This window comes from Rattus norvegicus, chromosome 4, assembly GCF_021556685.1.
Source record: "Rattus norvegicus strain SHRSP/BbbUtx chromosome 4, alternate assembly SHRSP_T2T, whole genome shotgun sequence".
Classification (NCBI taxonomy): domain Eukaryota; kingdom Metazoa; phylum Chordata; class Mammalia; order Rodentia; family Muridae; genus Rattus; species Rattus norvegicus.
This window is the reverse complement of record NC_141537.1, coordinates 46,899,598-46,922,452: the sequence shown is the minus strand read 5'-3', so window position 1 is coordinate 46,922,452 and position 22,855 is coordinate 46,899,598. Positions and strand designations below refer to the sequence as shown.

Here is a 22,855-nt window from a genome sequence, read left to right as displayed (position 1 = left end):
CTGAGTGGTCAGCCCTGAAACTACAGCAGTAACAGTGTGCAGCTGGAGCAGGCTGTACTTAGATCTTAGGAACAGACATATCCACAAACGCACACGTGTATCGTGCTAACACTAATTAATGAAAAAAGATGGCATAAATTTGAAAGAGCGACAGAGGATGTGTATACAAGAACAGAGGGAGGGAAAGGAAGGGGGAAATAGGTTAGTGTATTGTGTCACATATGATTTTTAAGTAAAGAATCGATGCAAGTAAGGCACAGCAGCCAGTAATCAAGAATAAGACTCACAACATCTCTGAAGGAAGCGTCTTGTGTGTCCAGGATCTACCTCAGCACTGTAAGCAAGGTAGAAAAGGACTTCCTAAGCCAGGTCAGTGAGAGCTCCAAAGTTGGGCTGGGAGACTCCTGCTCAAGTAAGTAAACTTCGGAAAGTACCCAGTCCTGCATGTTCTCAGTGTGGAGAGGTCTCGAGCCTTCGAAATGCCGCCCAGGGTGAAGTAATAAAGGTGAAAGGCTATAGCTACAAACAGAGCATACACACTTAACTCTGAGTGCATACACTATCTCCTCGTCTACAAGAAGGCAGCCATTTCCAGTCCTAAATGTCCACTGGGAGCATGAGTACCTATGGGCTTCTTCTAGTCGCAAGCAAGAGATAAAAATGAATCCTCAGCCAAAGCAAAAAGGTTCTAAGTAAAAGCAAAAGATGCTTTAAAAAAAAAAAAACTTACATGACGGTGTTCTGTTTGCTGAGCAGTGTTCAATTCTGCTCCAAAACGGTAGCTATGGAAACCAAGAGCAGTTTTTAAATATACCACATAGCACACGGGTGAGACTATCAAAAGATAAGGTTTGATGGTGAAAAAAAGAAGGCTGTGTCATCTTGGAAAAACAGGCCAACAATGGAAAAGACCCTACCCTAAGGTCCAACAATAGATTCCAACTGCCAGTAACCACACTCCTTTTCCTTTAATAAATGTAAATATTTTCATCCTTACCTAGGCTCTTAAACCAACAAGATTCCACTACTAAAATAAAGGTGGAGGACCTCTGCCACTGGACATCTGCTTCTTGGATGGCAAGAATTCCAAATGTACCATTAAATGAATTTTAAAATATTTTCACATTATTAAGAAACACCATTGTCTTTTGCTGACAGGATACTAAATCTCACTATTAGTGTCTTGAACTTAATTAGAAAATACGGTAGTATCAGAGATGGGAGGTTTCCACAATAAAACAATGAAAATGAGCTTTTGTCAAAGCCAGTCAATAAACAAAAGAACTGATAATTATTAGCTCTCTTCAAATGCTGCTGGTTTACAATACTCAGCAGTCATCCTGCAGTCGCATTGGATGGCTGTTACCAGAAAGTTAAGGTTACATTACAAATTAATCAAAATTAGATTTCCTCAATGTCCTACCTTACCCCAGCCCCATCCCCCACTGCAAAGCCAGGCCAGTAGGTCAAATCTCTAGAAACTCTTAACTGTCACCTTTGCTTACCAACCACAGCAAAATGTTCTTCAGGGGCTGTACAACCTCACTGACAGGTTATGTTACCTTATATCAAACATTTAAACAGTTCTCAGACAGGCTGGCTATCATGATTGTTTAAATACCTATTTGGTGTGTCTACAAGTGCTGTCCAGCCCAGCCCACTGTGCAGGGCCTGCTCTGCACCAAAGCAATTTCATTGTGTTAAGTTTAAAACAGATACAATGCTGATGTTCTGTGATGTTAGCCATCGTATCAAAATCGAAGCCATTGTAAAAAAACAAAAACACTGTCTTTAACTAAAACACTATTTATTGCTCTTCTTGAATCTACATGTAGCATCTACTCTAGTCAGTGTTTTTGTTAAAAAAATATGGAGGAAAATATGGAGATATATAAAGACACCTTTCCTCTCTCCTTAGATGAAAAATGTGAGCCTGTATCTTATAAATGCTGTCACCTCAGAGTCCCCTAGCATCTATTTTAAGGTTTAAGGACATTAGGAGCCTCTGACAATGTATTGGTGACAGGCCTGATCCCATCAATTAGCAGGGTCTGAGAGGCTGCCTGGATCCCGTCTTCTTGCCTCCTCCCTCGTGGAGGCCTGGTTTTGACCACATTGACATCCCTGGCTTTAAGAATGAATAATCCACTTCAGGGAAGTCCCTTACCCAAGGCCAGTTCCTCTGTAATTAGAGGCAAATGCAAATATTATTAACCTAAGACAAAGTGCTATGAACTCAAGCCAGCGAAACCATGACAGCACACAGATTCTATAGAACAGAAAAGTAGGATCCATTTACTTACATGAAGATTCAGTACCAAACATGGCTGGCTCCAGAAGCTGTTTTTAAAAAAAAATTTAGAAGAAAGGAAAGAAAAAGAAAAGGAAGTAAGAAAATGTAAGATGGGCATGTGCTCCTGAGAGCGAAGAAGCCAGCTACACGGCAGGGGTCATGGAGCCAGACAATGCAGTCCGAGCTATGTCCAGCTGCCAGAGTCTCCTCTGAGAGCTTCAGCTTTTCCTGGAGAATGGAAAGCCAGGTCTCCTACACCACCCCAAATCGAAGAGCTGCTTTTCAAAATCCACCAGGCACCGAAAGGCTGCCTCGGCTCTGGAGGGATGCAGTGAGGCAGGGCTAGGAAGCTAGCGCAGGGCAGGTCTGAGAGCAGCAGCACAGACACTGCAGTCCTCAGCCCTGCTCTAGCGGTAAGACAATAGCAGAGCTTATGCATACGCTGGATGACGTCAGGGACACTGCACAGACTGACTGCGCTGCTTGAACCAGAGGCTCCAGGGTTTCAAGGGAGCAGCGCGATTCAAAAGGGAATTCCTTTGTCACAGAACGCACAAGACCAAAAACCACAAGCACATTCCTTCTCCTGAAGAGCTCTTCATCCTGTGATGCCACTCAGAAAGAGACCTCAGAGAAATTTAAATACTGGCCTTCTACCAACTAACCACAGAGACACGCGGATCAGGGCTCTCGGTTACATTACAGCAAATAAAGCTTTGCAAGGGAATTAATGAGCATCAGAAACGAGAAAAACAATCTACACTTAAAAGTTATAACACGAGAGCTCCAGATTACTATCTCTAAATTACGGTGAGTTGACATCTAAGGTTGTACATTTAATCACAAATAGATGGAAAGCCATGTGCTACATATGTTTGGAGCTCTCACACACACATGAATGCATTAGGGAAATGACAGCCTCCAGTAGCAAAGGTTACACTTTCACTTATTGGCAAACGTCATTCAAATATGAAAACACGGAATATGTCCAGAGTTGTTGGTGCATATTTCTCCTCTTACTCCTTCTGCCTTACTTAAAGTTTAACCTTTTGAAAATTTCTATCATTTTTGTACTAACTCTAGCATTTGAAGGCTGTGTTCTCACACCTGCGTACACTTGTGGGCAAATGGGACTCTGTGACTAACGTATTTCTCCTTAACCTGCTCAAACAAAAAGAATTGAAAATAACAGCAATTTGCTTCTTGACTTACAGAGCAAATCAAAGTCTTCCTGCATTATCTTATTCCGGTTCTCCTAGATCTGGGTTTTAAAACACACATAGTAAAAGTACGTGAACTTTCCTTAGAGTGGCCTACTCCACTCAAGCAAAGCAGGAAGTTTGTTCAATGCTTTTAGAATTCTGAAATGTACAAAACGGGCATTGTGTGCGTAATACTCCACTTTAAAAATCATGTACAGGAGAAGGTTCAAGAGTTCAAGACCCAAGGCCCTGGGTTCGGTCCTCAGCTCCGAAAAAAAGAACCAAAAAAAAAAAAAAAAAGGAGTTCAAGACCCCCTCCACTCATTCTCAGCTAGTACACTTTCTTCTGTTTACAAAGAACTGTCGTAAAATGGACACAACTCTTAAACATTAAATGTAGGGCAAGAATGTGGGGTGGCAAATTACACCTAAAAGTACCATTAGTAGTTCCTCTGGCTATTACATGTAGACCTGCTTCATCATCTCGGCTGCTTGCATGACAGTTGGTTGTATTCACTGTACAGTTTGTTCACGATAAGCTGTCTTAACATCCATAACGCTGAGCCATTATGAGCCAATATGATTCAGATCCAGGAGGTCTGGTTCCACAGCAAAGCTGTTGGTCTGTCTGCTGTAACACCTCTTGAAAAGAACGAGCAAATAATTGCTAAAAATTATGTAGCATTTTTTAAATAAAAGTAAAACAAATGAGTTGAAAGTGTGGATAGAGATGAATAAAAAAATAAGTCACCAAAGAAAACTAAAAATTATAGAAGTAGTAAAAAAATCTCAGCAAGAATTAAATTGTAAATATGTAAAAATGCCCCTGTTTCTTAAAAAAAAAAAAGCCAACAGCTAAGGAGAAGTATGAATAATGCTGAGGTGTATCTGCAGCAAGTGGGATTAGGAATACACTGAGAGTGGTGGGACCTTAAAGCCAAGTTTATCTCATATGTCTTTATTTGCTTATTTACTTTTTCCCTGGGAAAGATTTGCTTTAAATTGTGTACAAGATGTTGTATGTGAAGTCATTGAGGTAATGGATGGATATGGCCATCAAAAAACTTAGAGAAAGTGGAAAAGAAGGTGGTGCCCTGAGGATGAGAGCCTTTCCAACAGAGGCCATGATGAGGACGATGCAAGGGGCCTGAGCCGTCACCAACTGATGGGGGCTCCCTGCTTCAGCTCAACCGTGAGCTCAATGCACAGCACAGAACAATGTCTCTGTTTTGGCACAGAGTTATAAGAATTAGGTTAAAGGTAATAATGTTTTCCAAGAAGCCTTCTTTTTAGATAATCTTAGAGGCATCAGTCTGCTAAAAACACTAGGCATCTGACAGGTCAACAACCTGGGGCAAAGTTCACACCACATGACTCCTGACGCCAAGGCCTGAGGTGTTTCAAACGCCTTAGAAAGTTTGTTTGCACATCATTGAATATTCCTCATTGACCAAAACTATGTCAGAAGTTTCATTTGCTCTAATTATCTCCTCTAGTATGTTCAGAGAATAAACACATGTTTTAATGTGTTGCCTAAGGGAAATGTAACGGAAGCAAATGAAGAAAATTAAACCTGAGTTAAAGTTCCTAAACACTCTACTCCCCCTGCCAAAAAAAGGTCACATAGATTTCAGAACCAGAGTAATTTTATAGTCTAATTATTAATGCCAAGGACTTTGCCCTCCCACTTATAGATACATTATTGTGAATTTTAGGACAAAATTAACAATGAGGGCCAGCAAGATGACTAGTCTGTAAAAGTATTTTCTGCACAAGCTTGAGGGCCTGAGTCAGCTCAGTCTTAGAAACCATGTAAGACTCGAGAGAAAGAACCAAACTTGGCCTATGACTTCCAAATGCACATTACGGTACATGTGCCCCCAGACACATAAAGCACAAATACATGAATAATAACAGTAATAAAAAGTTTTAATTCAGTTTTTATTAAAAAAAATCAGAGATCTGACTTGAAAATGAATTAAAATTAACAATGGGAGAAAATGCTAATATCCCAAATAATTTATTGTTCAAAATAATCATGATAAGAGAACAGGAGATGGCCAGTTACTAGTCACACAGGGAGCTGTGGGTTCAGTCCAGAGACCCTACCTCAATGAGCACAGCAGCTGGTGATTGAAGAAGACTTCTATGTCAACCTCCGGCCTCCATATACACATGGGCAAAAGTGACCATGCACACCACAAACTCAGAAAGACGAAATTATAAAATTGGAAACAGTGATAAATATAACAATAAGATCTTTTTAGATTTATCACTCTATCATTTAACACTGTGGTGGACAAGCTTCGGTGTGGAAGTGAAGGCGCGGGGACCTGTGTGGAGCTGGCCCTCTTCCATCTACGGCTGGGTTCCAGAGATCAAACAAGTTGCCAGGCTTGAGTGGCACTGCCTGCTGAGCCAGAGGAGGAAGTCAGGAAGCACTTTTAGGAGAGACCCATGCATACGTTTACACTGCCCTGCTCCTTCTCCATGGGCACAAACTAACACCTTCCTCTGTAGCACTTACTGCAGTCCTGGGGGATTGGATAGAGGAACAGGTATTCTGCGTGTGAAGTGGTGCTGTATACTGTGATGGTACACAGAAAGGAACTGGGGAATGAACGGTAGAGCATTTTAGCAAAATTCCCAGGTGATCCCTTAAAAAGGCGACATTTCAACAGAGATCTGAAAACAAAAAGGTGAAGTCATATGAATAACACAGACACCAACTGGAAGGCTATGGCAAAGTCCAGGAGAATCAGGGATGCTGGTGGCCCCTTACATTTTCTAACAGTGAATCTATTGATAAATCACCAAACATCGGTTTTCTATTGGAAGCTATCCCTTTTGATGCTCTAAAGGTGTGATTGAGTAGGAGAGGGGTCACACTGAACTTTGCAGACTACACAATGCAGCCTCTATTCCTGCTCAAAATAATCATCTGTCCAGGAGCCGAAAACATGAGCTGCTCTCTTCAAAGGTAGTGAACTGAATGTACCTATGTTTGAAAATGAGTAAAGTAAAAAATAATTACAGAGGATAATGTTTGAAATAGCCCCTAACAATCCAATAGTAAACCTAACGAATGCATTTATTAATGTGGCAGAATTAAAACCATACACATAAATTTTAAAACTGTCATATCTAAATTTTTACCCTCCCTTCTATTAAGGTTTTTCTTAGTATCTTGCTTGATATCTACTTGTTAAAGTTGCATCTTTAAAATATCAATTGTGCAAATAAAGCATTATTTGAAAACAATAGAGAAGTATATTAATGGCATTATACACGCAACTTAAAATGACTTAGTACGTCTAGTATTGGGAGGAGGTACCATCACTAGTATACCAAGACATTTGTTCCAGAATTATGTATAAATTCTATTCTATTTTTTTCTGTATGTATGGCATGACCTAAATTCAGATGCTTGACTTTAAGCTTTTGACCAAAAGAAGAGAAATATGAATTTATTGTGGGTTGCCATTTAAGTCTCTATGGGTATGACTCCAACTGATGCAGAAGAAACAGAGGAGCATGTCTGAGAAATTCCTTTGCATGCTTCTCTGAAATTAGTGACAATTGTATATAACAAGTTCACATGTAGTAAAGAATGAACTAGTTTATATTTTCAAGCTTACATAATGTGATGCTATTTTAAAAGATCAAATTATTATATTTAAAGTTATTCTACACAGTCAGAACCTATTCTAAATTTCACTTTACCTGCATATTCCATAGTGAAGCGGTAAGCAGGAAACTGGGTAGTTCTCAAAGCACAACTCTATCAGCCACAAAACCAAGCAGCTCCCCGACTAGGCAACATGCTTGGGGGAGCCTGCCTTATGAATGTGTGCACACACGCACACATGGCTGCTTATCTCAACTCAGCAGTAACTCAGTTGTGGCTGTGCCCCTTTGACTATTTTTGTAAAGTCATCCTTAGAAAAGTCTCCCCACGTCTCATTTGTTTCCTGTTATTTTACGTTAAAATGGGGGGGGGGCTCTCTAATTATTTTAAGTGAAATACAGAAAGCTTCAGGCCATCCACTACTTGCCGGAGCTCTTGGTGTTATGAAGTTTCATAACTGAAAGGAGTTGGTGTCCAAGCGTTTGGTCGCTGTGTTCACTCATTTCACGGTATGTATGTGCAATTGATCCATTTGAAACACTACAGACCAAAACCTAACAAGCCTTAAAAAGGTGATAAAAGACTATCCTTTAAAGCATATCTAGAACCTAAGACCACCAACCCATTTACGCAGGTCCTGAAAAGGATGTCAGTTTACACTAAGGGCATAGGGTCATTGCTGAGAAAGCTCAGATATGATCTTTCATTCCCCACTGCCAAACACCCTGAGCCACCTTTCCCTTCACTGACCATTGTTTGTTTGTTTAGTGTTTTAGTGTTTCACTGTGTAGCCTTGGCTGTCTTAGAACTCACTCTGTAGACCAGGGTGGCGTCAAACTCAGAGATCTACCTGCCTCTGCCTCCGGAGGGCTGGGAATGAAGGCATGAGTGACCATCACCCAGTCCTTCAATGTTAACTGTTATGATTTTTGAGTATATGGCTACTACATCGTGATATAGTTCTTAACCTTTCCTAGAGATAAAACCAAAACATTTTCCCTCCCTACACAATTTTCCTTCCCTTTCTAAGTAATTTGAACATCCGGACAATTTGCCTTTTAGAGTTGTTAAAAAAAAAAAACTCAAATTGAAGCTATTTACTTTGTTTTGTTTTGATTTTTGAGATAGGAAATCACAATGTAGCCTTGGCTGACCTGAAGCTTGCAAGATCTAGACTAGGCTGGCCTTGATCTCACCAAGATCCACTTGCCTTGGCAGTGCTGGGATTACAAAATGGCCGCTACTTTAAGGAAAATGTGGTGGTGATTGAGGTGCTTGACTGGGAAGAAACAGTGTCCTCACAGCCCAGCAGGGTGGCTGCACACACGGCCTCACAGTGCCTACACCAGCATTCACTGGACCTCTGTAAGCCCCAGACCGCTCAGGGACAGCCCAGGGACTGAGGACAGCTTCCCTCACACTTCAGCACTTCCTTCTACCATGTAGAGCCTGTGGCTCTCAATCTTCCCCAGAGGAGAATGATCACAGCTCCCACTTCTCTGTTCGCTCTTAAAACCCAAAACCATAGCTTTCCCACAATAGCTTACATTTCTAACCCATACACTAACTCACTTTGTAATTAGGGGTTTGAGAGCTCCAGAGTTGGATTATAACCATTCACCCTCTTTTTCCACATTGTAGAATGATAATATAGGGTTTCTCTATATTATCCACAACTTGATTCTTACCCTCCTTACTACGTGTCACGGCAAAGCCCCAACTTCCTCTTGCTGATGCATCAAGATCAAACTTCACCTAAGCTGTCTCCCTCTCCACTCTCCCAGCTTTGACTCCAGTGTGCACAGTCTCTGCTGCCCTCAGTATCTCTCTTTTCAGTTTCTCTCTCCATCTTTCTCTTTTGACATCAAACTTTGCTCCATTTACTGAGTGTCTTAGGCTCACCTCAAAGTGTGAGAAGACCCCACTGCAAGGGTCTCTGCCTGAAGAAGATCCCTCCAGACAGAGTCCACGTGCTGTCAGTAAGCTCCACCCACATGCCTTACCTCAAAGCTTCTAAGTTTGGACATTTACCAGATCAAACACCAACCAGATAGTAGAAGAGTCCTGTGTAGTAAGCAGTGTCCTCATGTGCTCAACTCACTCCTATGACTCAGACCAAGGCACAGAATACAGTTATGACAAATGCAGGGGTGGGCCCTGATAGTAGATCTGCTTTACCTAACTCTAAGTCATCAATAAGGACTCTTTCTAGATGCACAGAACCTACTCCTAAGCTTTCAAAAGTTGGTGACAGTACCCAAAGCTTTCAATGGCTGTCAGACACAAGCTTCTTATTTAGTAGCAGGGGGCTCTCCTTTTGGATGGGTCTCAAGGAACCTGACACAAGAATTGAGGAGGGGAATAACCTTAAAAGACTTCTTCTATTAGAAGATTAGGGGGAGTATTTGAAGTATTGAAGGTTAATGTAATGAATAATGATAAACATAACTAAAGTTAATAATGTGTTAACATTAGTAATACTAATGTAGGAATTAATGAATAATTAAGATTTTCTCTTAATAAACATGGACTCAACAGTAATAGGCTTATTCAACCCACTGAGAGTGAAAGCCACATTATATACATTTGAATCAATGCTCTATTGTGAAGAAGAGAATTAAATTCCAGGCTTCTATAACAAACAGGGAGGTAACATGTCAGATACAGCTTCATCAGACAAACCACAGGGCTTCCTGTGTGGTTTTGGTCTGTACACCTGGTTTGCAAAAAAGAACCACTAGAAAATAGTGAGAGGAAGTCAGGCAAACAGTCATGAATGAATCATAAATGGTTGTTAGGGAAGGAAGAGAAATGGAGAAATTCTTCAAGCCAATATGGTAGAATTCAACTAGTGTCTCAGGTAAAAAGAGCAGTTACAACACTCATGGATGGCTCTCTGGGACATACATCATTCTCGCTGCTCTATAATGGGCAGGCAAAGTCTATCTATACAACGCCAAATTGTAAACATTTCAGATGCTATACCCCCTTTACAGTCTCTATCACAAATGAACCCTGCTATTTTAGTACACAACTCCCATCAACATTTTAAATAAATGCAGGCACCTGTGTTCTGATAAAACTGTAGAGGCTCTGAACAAAATGTCTTATAATCATATGTTGGGAAATATTACGCTTTTGCAATTATAGTCAATATATTAGAAAACATTGTTTCACACAAGAGCAACCCTGCGATCTGTCATTGACGTGAGCATTCTCTGGGAAAAGTCTCTGCCACTGACAAGACTCAAAGTAATGGACTCCACCAACCACTGTCTCAGGGAGAGTGGGGGCTGAGAACTCACAGAAAGAGTTATCCCAGTTCCCTGCGTTTTAAAAGACGCCATGGGAAAAAACAGTTTTGATAGTTGCATAAGACCTCGTCCATTCCTTAATGCACTTGACTTGGTGCTTGGAAGGCAAGTGGTAAAGCAGTTCCCAGTAAGTCCTTGGCTACTTTCACAGGATAATGTCACTTCCACTCATCACTTCCACTCATTTCCACCCCACATGTATTTCTAACCATCAACAATTATAAAATAAATAAATATCGTGTAAGAGTTCCTGATTTTCTCACAGTTATATTATAAACCAGAAAACTCTGTACAAAACATACTCAGTGTTGTATATATAAACAATAGTTGTTTTGCTATGAAAAAAGTCTGAATCCATTTATACTGACTGAAATAGAATTACTGAGAAATAAAAAATGTAGGTTAAATCTTAATCACACAGTTAAATTCTTTAGGAGATCTGGCATTTCAAAACAAAACTGATTCGCAAAACTAAAAAGATGGATTATTTCTGAGGTCCTGACATCACTAAAATACAATAATTTGAAGTGAGCTACTGGCCACAGTATCTGACCAAGCTAGTTTTTCTACCAAAGGTTCCACTTTCCCTTATCCTTTGAGCAAGAGGCTGATAATTTCCTTTCTATCTCTGGCTATTTCAAAGACCATGGGAAACATAGTTCTAATCAAAGAAACTACTGTTTTCTTAGAAATAACACAACCTTGACAATCGTGAGCCCTCTGGCCTCAGTGGGAACTAGCAGGTGTATGATGCAAATAAATTCCCATGATGGTCATAAACTCATGCAGGCAGGCAGGCAGGCAGGCACACACGCACGCACATGCACACACACACAGAGACACGCACAGATGCACAGAAGCAGGCACACACACACACAGACGCACACAAGCAGGCACACATGTGTAAATAAAAATGAATAAATCTTTTAAAACTGTGACCTAAGTGCTCATGAAAACTGGACATATTTTCATTTGAATGCTAGCCGCCCCTCTGAAGCATTTGTCTCACTACAGGCAGCAGGTAACTGAAAGGAAAGCGAAGTTCAATCTAGGACAAGATGGACAGCTTGTAGATTTTCTACAATGTTAATGTTAGATTAGACTTTTTAGTCATATATATAGTTTTATATCTCCTAATAAATCATAAGTAAGTTATGTGACAAATAACATGAACAACTGAAGATATTTTATCATAACATATTAACAAATATGTTTCACCTCACCAGAACTTGTTTTCATATTAAGAATGTGAAAAGATGGCACTTCCTGTGTTTCCCGGGAGTTCCAAACCCGCGGATCCCTGCCCGCAGCAGCTCTCTTCTCCCAAACCCAGTGGGAGAGAGACCTCACCGCCTGGTCAGGTGGGCACTCCTGAGCCTGCAGAGCGGAAGAGACCATCAACACTGCCCACCCCTGCCCACATCCCTGGCCCAAGAGGAAACTGTATACGGCCTCTAGGTTCCCATGGGGGAGGGCCCAGGAGCGGCAGGACCCCTGCGCCTGAGACACCACTGGAAAATGAAGGGACAGACCTGATAAACAGTTCTCTGCACCCAAATCCCGTGGGAGGGAGAGCTAAACCTACAGAGAGGCAGAAACGCCTGGGAAACCAGAAGAGACTGCACTCTGCACACATCTCTGACGCCAGAGGAAAACACCAAACTCCATCTGGAACCCTGGTGCACGGAGGCTCCCGGAAAGGGCGGCGCAGATCTTCCTGGTTGCTGCCGCTGAGGAGAGCTCCTAGGCAGCACCCCACGAGCAAACTTGAGCCTCTGGACCACAGGTAAGACCAACTTTTCTGCTGCAACAGACCTGCCTGGTGAACACCAGACACAGGCCCACAGGAAGAGCTGAAGACCTGTAGAGAGGAAAAACCACACGCCGGAAAGCAGAACACTCTGTCCCCATAACTGACTGAAGGAGAGGAAAACAGGTCTACAGCACTCCTGACACACAGGCTTATAGGACAGTCTAGCCACTGTCAGAAATAGCAGAACAAAGTAACACTAGAGATAATCTGATGGCGAGAGGCAAGCGCAGGAACACAAGCAACAGAAACCAAGACTACATGGCACGATCGGAGCCCAATTCTCCCATCAAAACAAACACGGAATATCCAAACACACCAGAAAAGCAAGATCTAGTTCCAAAATCATTTTTGATCATGATGCTGGAGGACTTCAAGAAAGATGTGAAGAACTCCCTTAGAGAACAAGTAGAAGCCTACAGAGAGGATCCCTGAAAGAATTCCAGGAAATCATAAATAAACAAGTAGAAGCCCATAGAGAGGAGTCAAAAAAATCCCTAAATGAATTCCAGGAAATCATAAATAAACAAGTCGAAGCCCATAGAGAGGAGTCACAAAAATCCCTGAAAGAATTCCAGGAAAACACAATCAAACAGTTGAAGGAATTAAAAATGGAAATAGAAGCAATCAAGAAAGAACACATGGAAACAACCCTGGATATAGAAAACCAAAAGAAGAGACAAGGAGCTGTAGATACGAGCTTCACCAACAGAATACAAGAGATGGAAGAGAGAATCCCAGGAGCAGAAGATTCCATAGAAATCATCGACTCAACTGTCAAAGATAATGTAAAGCAGAAAAAGCTACTGGTCCAAAACATACAGGAAATCCAGGACACAATGAGAAGATCAAACCTAAGGATAATAGGTATAGAAGAGAGTGAAGACTCCCAGCTCAAAGGAACAGTAAATATCTTCAACAAAATTATAGAAGAAAACTTCCCCAACCTAAAAAAAGAGATACCCATAGGCATACAAGGAGCCTACAGAACTCCAAATAGATTGAACCAGAAAAGAAACACCTCCCGTCACATAATAGTCAAAACACAAAACGCACAAAATAAAGAAAGAATATTAAAAGCAGTAAGGGAAAAAGGTCAAGTGACATATAAAGGCAGACCTATCAGAATTACACCAGACTTTTCGCCAGAAACTATGAAAGCCAGAAGATCCTGGACAGATGTCATACAGACCCTAAGAGAACACAAATGCCAGCCCAGGTTACTGTATCCTGCAAAACTCTCAATTAACATAGATGGAGAAACCAAGATATTCCATGACAAAACCAAATTTACACAATATCTTTCTACAAATCCAGCACTACAAAGGATAATAAATGGTAAAGCCCAACATAAGGAGGCAAGCTATACCCTAGAAGAAGCAAGAAACTAATCGTCTTGGCAACAAAATAAAGAGAATGAAAGCACACAAACATAACCTCACATCCAAATATGAATATAACAGGAAGCAATAATCACTATTCCTTAATATCTCTCAACATCAATGGCCTCAACTCCCCAATAAAAAGACATAGATTAACAAACTGGATACACAATGAGGACCCTGCATTCTGCTGCCTACAGGAAACACACCTCAGAGACAAAGACAGACACTACCTCAGAGTGAAAGGCTGGAAAACAACTTTCCAAGCAAATGGTCAGAAGAAGCAAGCTGGAGTAGCCATTCTAATAACAAATAAAATCAATCTTCAACTAAAATTCATCAAAAAATATAAGGGAGGACACTTCATATTCATCAAAGGAAAAATCCACCAAGATGAACTCTCAATCCTAAATATCTATGCCCCAAATACAAGGGCACCTACATACGTAAAAGAAACTTTACTAAAGCTCAAAACACACATTGCACCTCACACAATAATAGTAGGAGACTTCAACACCCCACTCTCATCAATGGACAGATCATGGAAACAGAAATTAAACAGTGATGTCGACAGACTAAGAGAAGTCATGAGCCAAATGGACTTAACGGATATTTATAGAACATTCTATCCTAAAGCAAAAGAATATACCTTCTTCTCAGCTCCTCATGGTACTTTCTCCAAAATTGACCATATAATTGGTCAAAAAACGGGCCTCAACACGTACAGAAAGATAGAAATGATCCCATGCATACTATCGGACAACCACGGCCTAAAACTGGTCTTCAATAACAATAAGGAAAGAACGCCCACATATACGTGGAAATTGAACAATGCTCTACTCAATGATAACCTGGTCAAGGAAGAAATAAAGAAAGAAATTAAAGACTTTTTAGAATTTAATGAAAATGAAGGTACAACATACCGAAACTTATGGGACGCAATGAAAGCTGTGCTAAGAGGAAAACTCATAGCGCTGAGTGCCTGCAGAAAGAAACAGGAAAGAGCATATGTCACCAGCTTGACAGCACACCTAAAATCTCTAGAACAAAAAGAAGCAAATACACCCAGGAGGAGTAGAAGGCAGGAAATAATCAAACTCAGAGCTGAAATCAACCAAGTAGAAACAAAAAGGACCATAGAAAGAATCAACAGAACTAAAAGTTGGTTCTTTGAGAAAATCAACAAGATAGATAAACCCTTAGCCAGACTAACAAGAGGACACAGAGAGTGTATCCAAATTAACAAAATCAGAAATGAAAAGGGAGACATAACTACAGATTCAGAGGAAATTCAAAAAATCATCAGATCTTACTATAAAAACCTATATTCAACAAAATTTGAAAATCTTCAGGAAATGGACAATTTCCTAGACAGATACCAGGTATCGAAGTTAAATCAGGAACAGATAAACCAGTTAAACAACCCCATAACTCCTAAGGAAATAGAAGCAGTCATTAAAGGTCTCCCAACCAAAAAGAGCCCAGGTCCAGACGGGTTTAGTGCAGAATTCTATCAAACCTTCATAGAAGACCTCATACCAATATTATCCAAACTATTCCACAAAATTGAAACAGATGGAGCACTACCGAATTCCTTCTACGAAGCCACAATTACTCTTATACCTAAATCACACAAAGACACAACAAAGAAAGAGAACTTCAGACCAATTTCCCTTATGAATATCGATGCAAAAATACTCAATAAAATTCTGGCAAACCGAATTCAAGAGCACATCAAAACAATCATCCACCATGATCAAGTAGGCTTCATCCCAGGCATGCAGGGATGGTTTAATATACGGAAAACCATCAACGTGATCCATCATATAAACAAACTGAAAGAACAAAACCACATGATCATTTCATTAGATGCTGAGAAAGCATTTGACAAAATTCAACACCCCTTCATGATAAAAGTCCTGGAAAGAATAGGAATTCAAGGCCCATACCTAAACATAGTAAAAGCCATGTACAGCAAACCAGTTGCTAACATTAAACTAAATGGAGAGAAACTTGAAGCAATCCCACTAAAATCAGGGACTAGACAAGGCTGCCCACTCTCTCCCTACTTATTCAATATAGTTCTTGAAGTTCTAGCCAGAGCAATCAGACAACAAAAAGAGGTCAAGGGGATACAGATTGGAAAAGAAGAAGTCAAAATATCACTATTTGCAGATTATATGATAGTATATTTAAGTGATCCCAAAAGTTCCACCAGAGAACTACTAAAACTGATAAACAACTTCAGCAAAGTGGCTGGGTATAAAATTAACTCAAATAAATCAGTAGCCTTCCTCTACACAAAAGAGAAACAAGCCAAGAAAGAAATTAGGGAAACGACACCCTTCATAATAGACCCAAATAATATAAAGTACCTCAGTGTGACTTTAACCAAGCAAGTAAAAGATTTGTACAATAAGAACTTCAAGACACTGAAGAAAGAAATTGAAGAAGACCTCAGAAGATGGAAAGATCTCCCATGCTCATGGATTGGCAGGATTAATATAGTAAAAATGGCCATTTTACCAAAAGCGATCTACAGATTCAATGCAATCCCCATCAAAATACCAATCCAATTCTTCAAAGAGTTAGACAGAACAATTTGCAAATTCATCTGGAATAACAAAAAACCCATGATAGGTAAAACTATCCTCAACAATAAAAGGACTTCAGGGGGAATCACTATCCCTGAACTCAAGCAGTATTACAGAGCAATAGTGATAAAAACTGCATGGTATTGGTACAGACACAGACAGATAGACCAATGGAACAGAATTGAAGACCCAGAAATGAATCCACACACCTATGGGCACTTGATTTTTGACAAAGGAGCCAAAACCATCAAATGGAAAAAAAGATAGCATTTTCAGCAAATGGTGCTGGTTCAACTGGAGGTCAACATGTAGAAGAATGCAGATCGATCCATGCTTATCACCCTGTACAAAGCTTAAGTCCAAGTGGATCAAGGACCACCACATCAAACCAGATACACTCAAACTAATAGAAGAAAAACTAGGGAAGCATCTGGAACACATGGGCACTGGAAAAAATTTCCTGAACAAAACACCAATGGCTTATGCTCTAAGATCAAGAATCGACAAATGGGATCTCATAAAACTGCAAAGCTTCTGTAAGGCAAAGGACACTGTGGTTAGGACAAAACGGCAACCAACAGATTGGGAAAAGATCTTTACCAATCCTACAACAGATAGAGGCCTTATATCCAAAATATACAAAGAACTCAAGAAGTTAGACCGCAGGGAGACAAATAACCCTATTAAAAAATGGGGTTCAGAGCTAAACAAAGAATTCACAGCTGAGGAATGCCGAATGGCTGAGAAACACCTAAAGAAATGTTCAACATCTTTAGTCATAAGGGAAATGCAAATCAAAACAACCCTGAGATTTCACCTCACACCAGTGAGAATGGGTAAGATCAAAAACTCAGGTGACAGCAGATGCTGGCGAGGATGCGGAGAAAGAGGAACACTCCTCCATTGTTGGTGGGATTGCAGACTGGTAAAACCATTCTGGAAATCAGTCTGGAGGTTCCTCAGAAAATTGGACATTGAACTGCCTGAGGATCCAGCTATACCTCTCTTGGGCATATATCCAAAAGATGCCCCAACATATAAAAAAGACACGTGCTCCACTATGTTCATCGCAGCCTTATTTATAATAGCCAGAAGCTGGAAAGAACCCAGATGCCCTTCAACAGAGGAATGGATACAGAAAATGTGGTACATCTACACAATGGAATATTACTCAGCTATCAAAAACAATGACTTTATGAAATTCGTAGGCAAATGGTCGGAACTGGAAAATATCTTCCTGAGTGAGGTAACCCAATCACAGAAAAACACACATGGTATGCACTCATTGATAAGTGGCTATTAGCCCAAATGCTTGAATTACCCTAGATGCCTAGAAGAAATGAAACTCAAGACGGATGATCAAAATGTGAGTGCTTCACTCCTCCTTTAAAAGGGGAACAAGAATACCCTTGGCAGGGAATAGAGAGGCAAAGATTAAAACAGACACAGAAGGAACACCCATTCAGAGGCTGCCCCACATGTGGCCCATGCATATACAGCCATCCAATTAGACAAGATGGATGAAGCAAAGAAGTGCAGGCTGACAGGAGCCGGATGTAGATCGCTCCTGAGAGACACAGCCAGAATACAATAAATACAGAGGCGAGTGCCAGCAGCAAACCACTGAACTGAGAATAGGACCACCGTTGAAGGAATCAGAGAAAGAACTGGAAGAGCTTGAAGGGGCTCGAGACCCCAAAAGTACAACAATGCCAAGCAACTAGAGCTTCCAGGGACTAAGCCACTACCTAAAGACTATACATGGACTGACCCTGGACTCTGACCTCATAGGTAGCAATGAATATCCTAGTAAGAGCACCAGTGGAAGGGGAAGCCCTGGGTCCTGCTAAGACTGAACCCCCAGTGAACTAGCTTGTTGGGGGGAGGGCGGCAATGGGGGGAGGGTTGGGAGGGGAACACCCATAAGGAAGGGGAGGGGGGAGGGGGATGTTTGCCCGGAAACCAGGAAAGGGAATAACACTCGAAATGTATATAAGAAATACTCAAGTTAATAAAAAAAAAAAGAATGTGAAAAGATGCACAGGAAAACCTACAGAATCGGGCACAAAGGGTCTCCCAGAGACTGAACCACCAACCAGAGAGCATGCATGTGATGGACCTAGGCTCCCTACACATATGTCACAGATGTACAACTTGGTACTCATTCTAACAGCAGGAGCAGGGGCTGTCTCTGACTCTGTTGCCTGCCTTTGGATCCATTTCCCCTAACTGGACAGCACTGTCTAACCTCATAGAAGATGATCCCCCCGAGTACTACTACAACTTCACATGCCAAGCTGGGTGATATCCATGGAAGGTCTCCCCTTCTCTAAGGAGAAAAGGAGGGGGACATAGGACAGAGGGAGGGACTGGAAGGAGAGAAGGGAGAGGAAGGTCTGACCAGGCTGTAAAAAGTAAATGAATAAATTAATTAGTGAAAAAAGAGAGTTTCTGACCTTAGAGACAACAGAAACTAAAAGGGAGAGAGAGAGAGAGCTCTAAACAGATTGTAGTCACCTAGCAAAGAAACTCAGGTCAGCAGCTACTAGAGCTTGCAAACAACATTTACATATCCTCTTCAGAAACCTTTTTAACAAATCCCAGTAGACCACAAGGGAACAATTCATATCGTTAAAGTCAAAATCAGTACATGCATCTGATGTTGGCCATAACATAATAGATTTTATGTTCTATGTATTTGATTTGGAGAATTTTTTCATTCAATCAATAGCTCCTAAAGTATTCTACCTTTAACATGTATGTAGGAAGGTTGGGAGGAGGGAGAGAGGGATATTGAACACTGCCACTCCAATACAGAGTAAGCTAAAACATACAGATGGCATAACTGGCTGTAATTTGAAGTATAATACACTAAAATATATCAAGCTATCAATTGGAATTAATTAAATGAAACCTGAAAACATAACCAAATACTACATTATAAGCCTGAAATACAAAAATAATAAATCTTAATTGATTTACAGTGTAAATTATATGTATAAAGTAGATTTCCATATATTTTTATTATACTCTTTCTCCAGGTATAGCTGAAATTCCAATTGTATTTAGTTAGAATAAAGTAAGAGTCATATAATTACTGTGTTATTGAGTGGGGGATAAGAAAATGGTCACCTCTGCCCTTTTATGAAATATATAGCCTATATTGATATTAGCACAATCGTTGTTGTAAACACAATTATCACTCTATCATAAATAAATTGCCCAAAAAGTGGAAATAGTCCTGAGACCATCACTGGTTAAATGAGTTACAGAGGCAATGCCTTCTTCCAGATTTGACTCAGGAAATCCCCAAAGGCTCGTGGGATCTTCTAACATCTAACACTGATGCCTCTAAAAGTACCACCACCTGCCCTACAACTGGATGACCTCACTCACACATGACTCCCACACACATGAAGCTTCTCACTGAAGCTGACCTATCAGGTAAAAGGTCCAGTTCACCGCAGACACCTCAAGTCCACATCACAACAGAAAGCAGGAAATGCTCAGCCTTGCTGAGCATTGGTACTTTCTTTCCTAGGATGTTCTTTGAAGAAGGTAGCCTGGAAACTTGAAAGTACAGTTTATAGATACACTCGTACACAACATACTACTACTAGTGCAATTTGTCCTCTGAAACAGATATAAATAGTAGCTGCTGGAGGTTTCAACAAACAGGAAACCCATACCTCCACCCCTGCTCTTTTCCCCCTACCTAAAGAACACATTTGTTTCACTCATTTCCCTGGGTTTTTAAGCACAGTTGATACCGTATCAGTATATGATACCATATCATACATGATATTGGTGTCTACTCCAAAAAAAAAAATCAATAGTTTTTCAGCACCAACTTTAAAATACTCTACTAATTATATGACCCAAGCTATAGCATAGAAAATTCTTACACAAAAATCTGGGGGAACGATAACCAAATATAGGAGTTTTTCAAAACTTTAATAAGATTCTTTCACTAAATTTTAATAAAATTCTTACCTTCAAAAACAGTCACCAGCATTCCTCCAAGAGGATGCTGTAAATGAGCGAGATAAGACTAAACAGTGCACAGTCCTAGTCCCTAGGCATCAATGTCCCGTGATGCTGTCCAGTCATTATGACAGCACAAAGACCCTATATGCGTCTCCGTATGGCCTCTGGTGGGAAGTTCCCAAGCTTCTGATGCATTCACTAGTCTTCCTAGTGCCCCAAAACTTAGAAGTTTCTGTTACCACATCAGTCATTTTGCAAAGCTACATAGCTAGCTGCAAATGCAAATGAAGATAATACAGGATACTGGATGGCCACTTAAGGGGAAAGTAAACAGCCAGAAAAAAGTTCCAAAGTCACTGCTCTTTGGCTTCTTGTCTCTCCCATCGTGAGGGCATTAAAGTTATTTTTGAAACCCGTCTTAGCCAATAGGCATCTAGAGAGAGAGATTTAAAATGCAGAGCCAGACATGGTGGTACACGACTGTAATGCAGTCTCAGGAGCTGAGGAAGGGGGTATAAGTGTAAGTCCATTATAAGTAACAGAGACCTCTTCCCTTCTCAAAACACCAACAATCCAGCCCATAACTATGACTCAGGAACTCTCATGGCTAGGCAGATGGCTCAGCAGCACAGAAGCAGCACTTGCTTTCCCCAAGAGGACACCAGCTCCAGACTGAGGGCAAGGACTCTGCTGTAACTCCTATAAACCAACATTCTTCAGTTTGCACACACACACACACACACACACACACACACACACACACACACACACACGTGAAGTTAAAATAACAAAACTTTTATTAAATAAATGAAAAGGTAGAAAATCTCTGTGATCCATTGACTTGGAGTCCTTTTCATACATACACAGGAGTGGAATAACTGAGTCACAAGGAGAATCTGTTTTTAATTTTGTGATTAACTTTTATATTGATATTCTGTACTGGCTAGACAAGTTTACATTCCCACCTGAAGGTTTCCTTCTGTCCACATCCTCACTAATATTTTTATCGTCTATGTTCTTATTGATTTCCAATCTAACCAAGGTAAATGGAATGTCAATCTAGTGTTAATCTGTATTTCTACTGATACACACACACACACACACACACACACACACACACACACACACAAAACACTGTCCAGGGAAACAACAAAGGGGACTCCTGGGGGAGGGAAACTAAAGAAAGTATGAACTAGTAGAGCAGAGCATCTCTTAACTATATAATATACGTGTGCATGAAAATGTTCTTACATGACACCCTGTACAATAAATACCTATGATAAATTTTAAGTTGAAAAGTGAATCTAAATGAACAAACAGAAAATGACAAGTCTGTAATGAAATCTCCAGTCACTTATTGAAATGGGGAAACATTATGTTTACTTAAATGAAGACATATTACTTTTATTCCAAGAATTGATTTCTCAACATAAATATTACTAAATTTTCATCCATAACCATACATCTACTTCCCCTTTTTTATTGTGGTATCTGAGAGAACGTTTCAAGTCGACATATTTCCTCTAACGTCTTGCAGAATTCATTTTCATAGTCTAGTACACAAAAACATCACCGAGGGTTTCTTTTCATCTAAAAACAATGAGTCCGAGGTTTGAAAGTAAATTACACCCTCTCAGATAAATCTAGTCATTTCAGGGTAACTTTCCCAAAGAGTGGCAGTGGTTTCTCTAGTTGGGAAGCCTGTTATGTTTTGTATATAAAAACACACTGGGGCTGGGGAGACGGTCAATGGATAAAGTGCTGGTAACAAGCAGCACCAGAGATCAGGTCCCCAACACCCACGTAAGTGCCAGGTAGGTCACCTTCTAACTTCAGAGCTGGGAAAGTGGAGATGAGAAGCAAGCTGGCTAGCGAGATTAGCCCATGATGGCAAGTTCTAGATCCAATGGAGAAAACATTGCTCCGCTGAATAAGGTGGAGAGTAACTGAGGACCCCTCAGGACTGCACATACCCAGAGAAACACTGGGGTGGGCCTTGAAACAGGTCTCTCACTGACCTTGGAGCTCGGTTTTCAGCTAAGCTAGCATCCAGGAAGAATCCTCTCTACCACTCATCAACTAACCGGGGTGGACATCACACAGTCAAGCTGAGCTGTTCATGTGGGCACATGCACTTTGTGCAACAAGCACTCTTATACACTGAGACTTCTGTCCAGCTCAGTTCATCAAATAATGTGTTTTCTACTTGTCTATAAGAAGAGAAGGCAGAGGATCAGACTGTGTGTTGGTTTTGCTTGTTTGTTTGACACAGGTCCAACTGTATAGTTCTGGCTGTCATGGAACTCAGTCTGTAGGCCAGGCTGGCCTCAAACTCACATAGATCTGCCCTGCCTCCTGAGTGACGGGACTAATGGTGTGCACTATCACACCCGCCTCGGATCGCACCAGAATCCTGCCTGTTGGGTAGTGTTCTGTTGAGGAAGCAGGGACCTGAAAGAGATGATACTGGTGTATGGAGGATGGGAAGCTGGAGATTGGCAATGTGGACAGGCAGACCATTTGAACGCTCAAAATGAGCATAATTCTTACCAGAAGACTTTACTGCTTCCTTCCTTCTTTCTTTCTCTTTCTTTCTTTCTTTCTTTCTTTCTTTCTTTCTTTATTTATTTATTTATTTCTCCTTC

At 40.7% G+C, this 22,855-nt stretch overlaps 1 protein-coding gene and 1 long non-coding RNA gene across 47 annotated transcripts in view; both read right to left on the bottom strand.

Moving 5' to 3' along the window:
• St7 (suppression of tumorigenicity 7) overlaps nucleotides 1-22,855 on the bottom strand; it is a 244,242-nt gene that overhangs the window by 189,193 nt on the left and 32,194 nt on the right. For 10 of the 45 annotated variants that reach the window (XR_015685369.1, XR_015685380.1, XR_015685372.1 and 7 more), the window contains exon 1: nucleotides 2,304-2,708. Coding sequence is in view for 9 of the 20 variants with exons in the window: in XM_087656480.1 (XP_087512606.1) it covers nucleotides 2,304-2,325 (22 nt within the window). In the remaining 11 variants the exon portion in view is untranslated. 45 annotated transcript variants of the gene reach the window in all.
• Nucleotides 5,737-6,180, bottom strand: LOC147994761 (uncharacterized). 2 transcript variants are annotated; one of them, XR_015686396.1, is made up of 2 exons: nucleotides 6,023-6,180; nucleotides 5,737-5,905 (listed from the first exon to the last, which is right to left on the bottom strand). It is a non-coding gene; the product is annotated as an uncharacterized LOC147994761 (long non-coding RNA). The 2 variants fall into 2 exon arrangements; XR_015686397.1 differs by having other exon boundaries at nucleotides 5,737-5,908; nucleotides 6,023-6,110.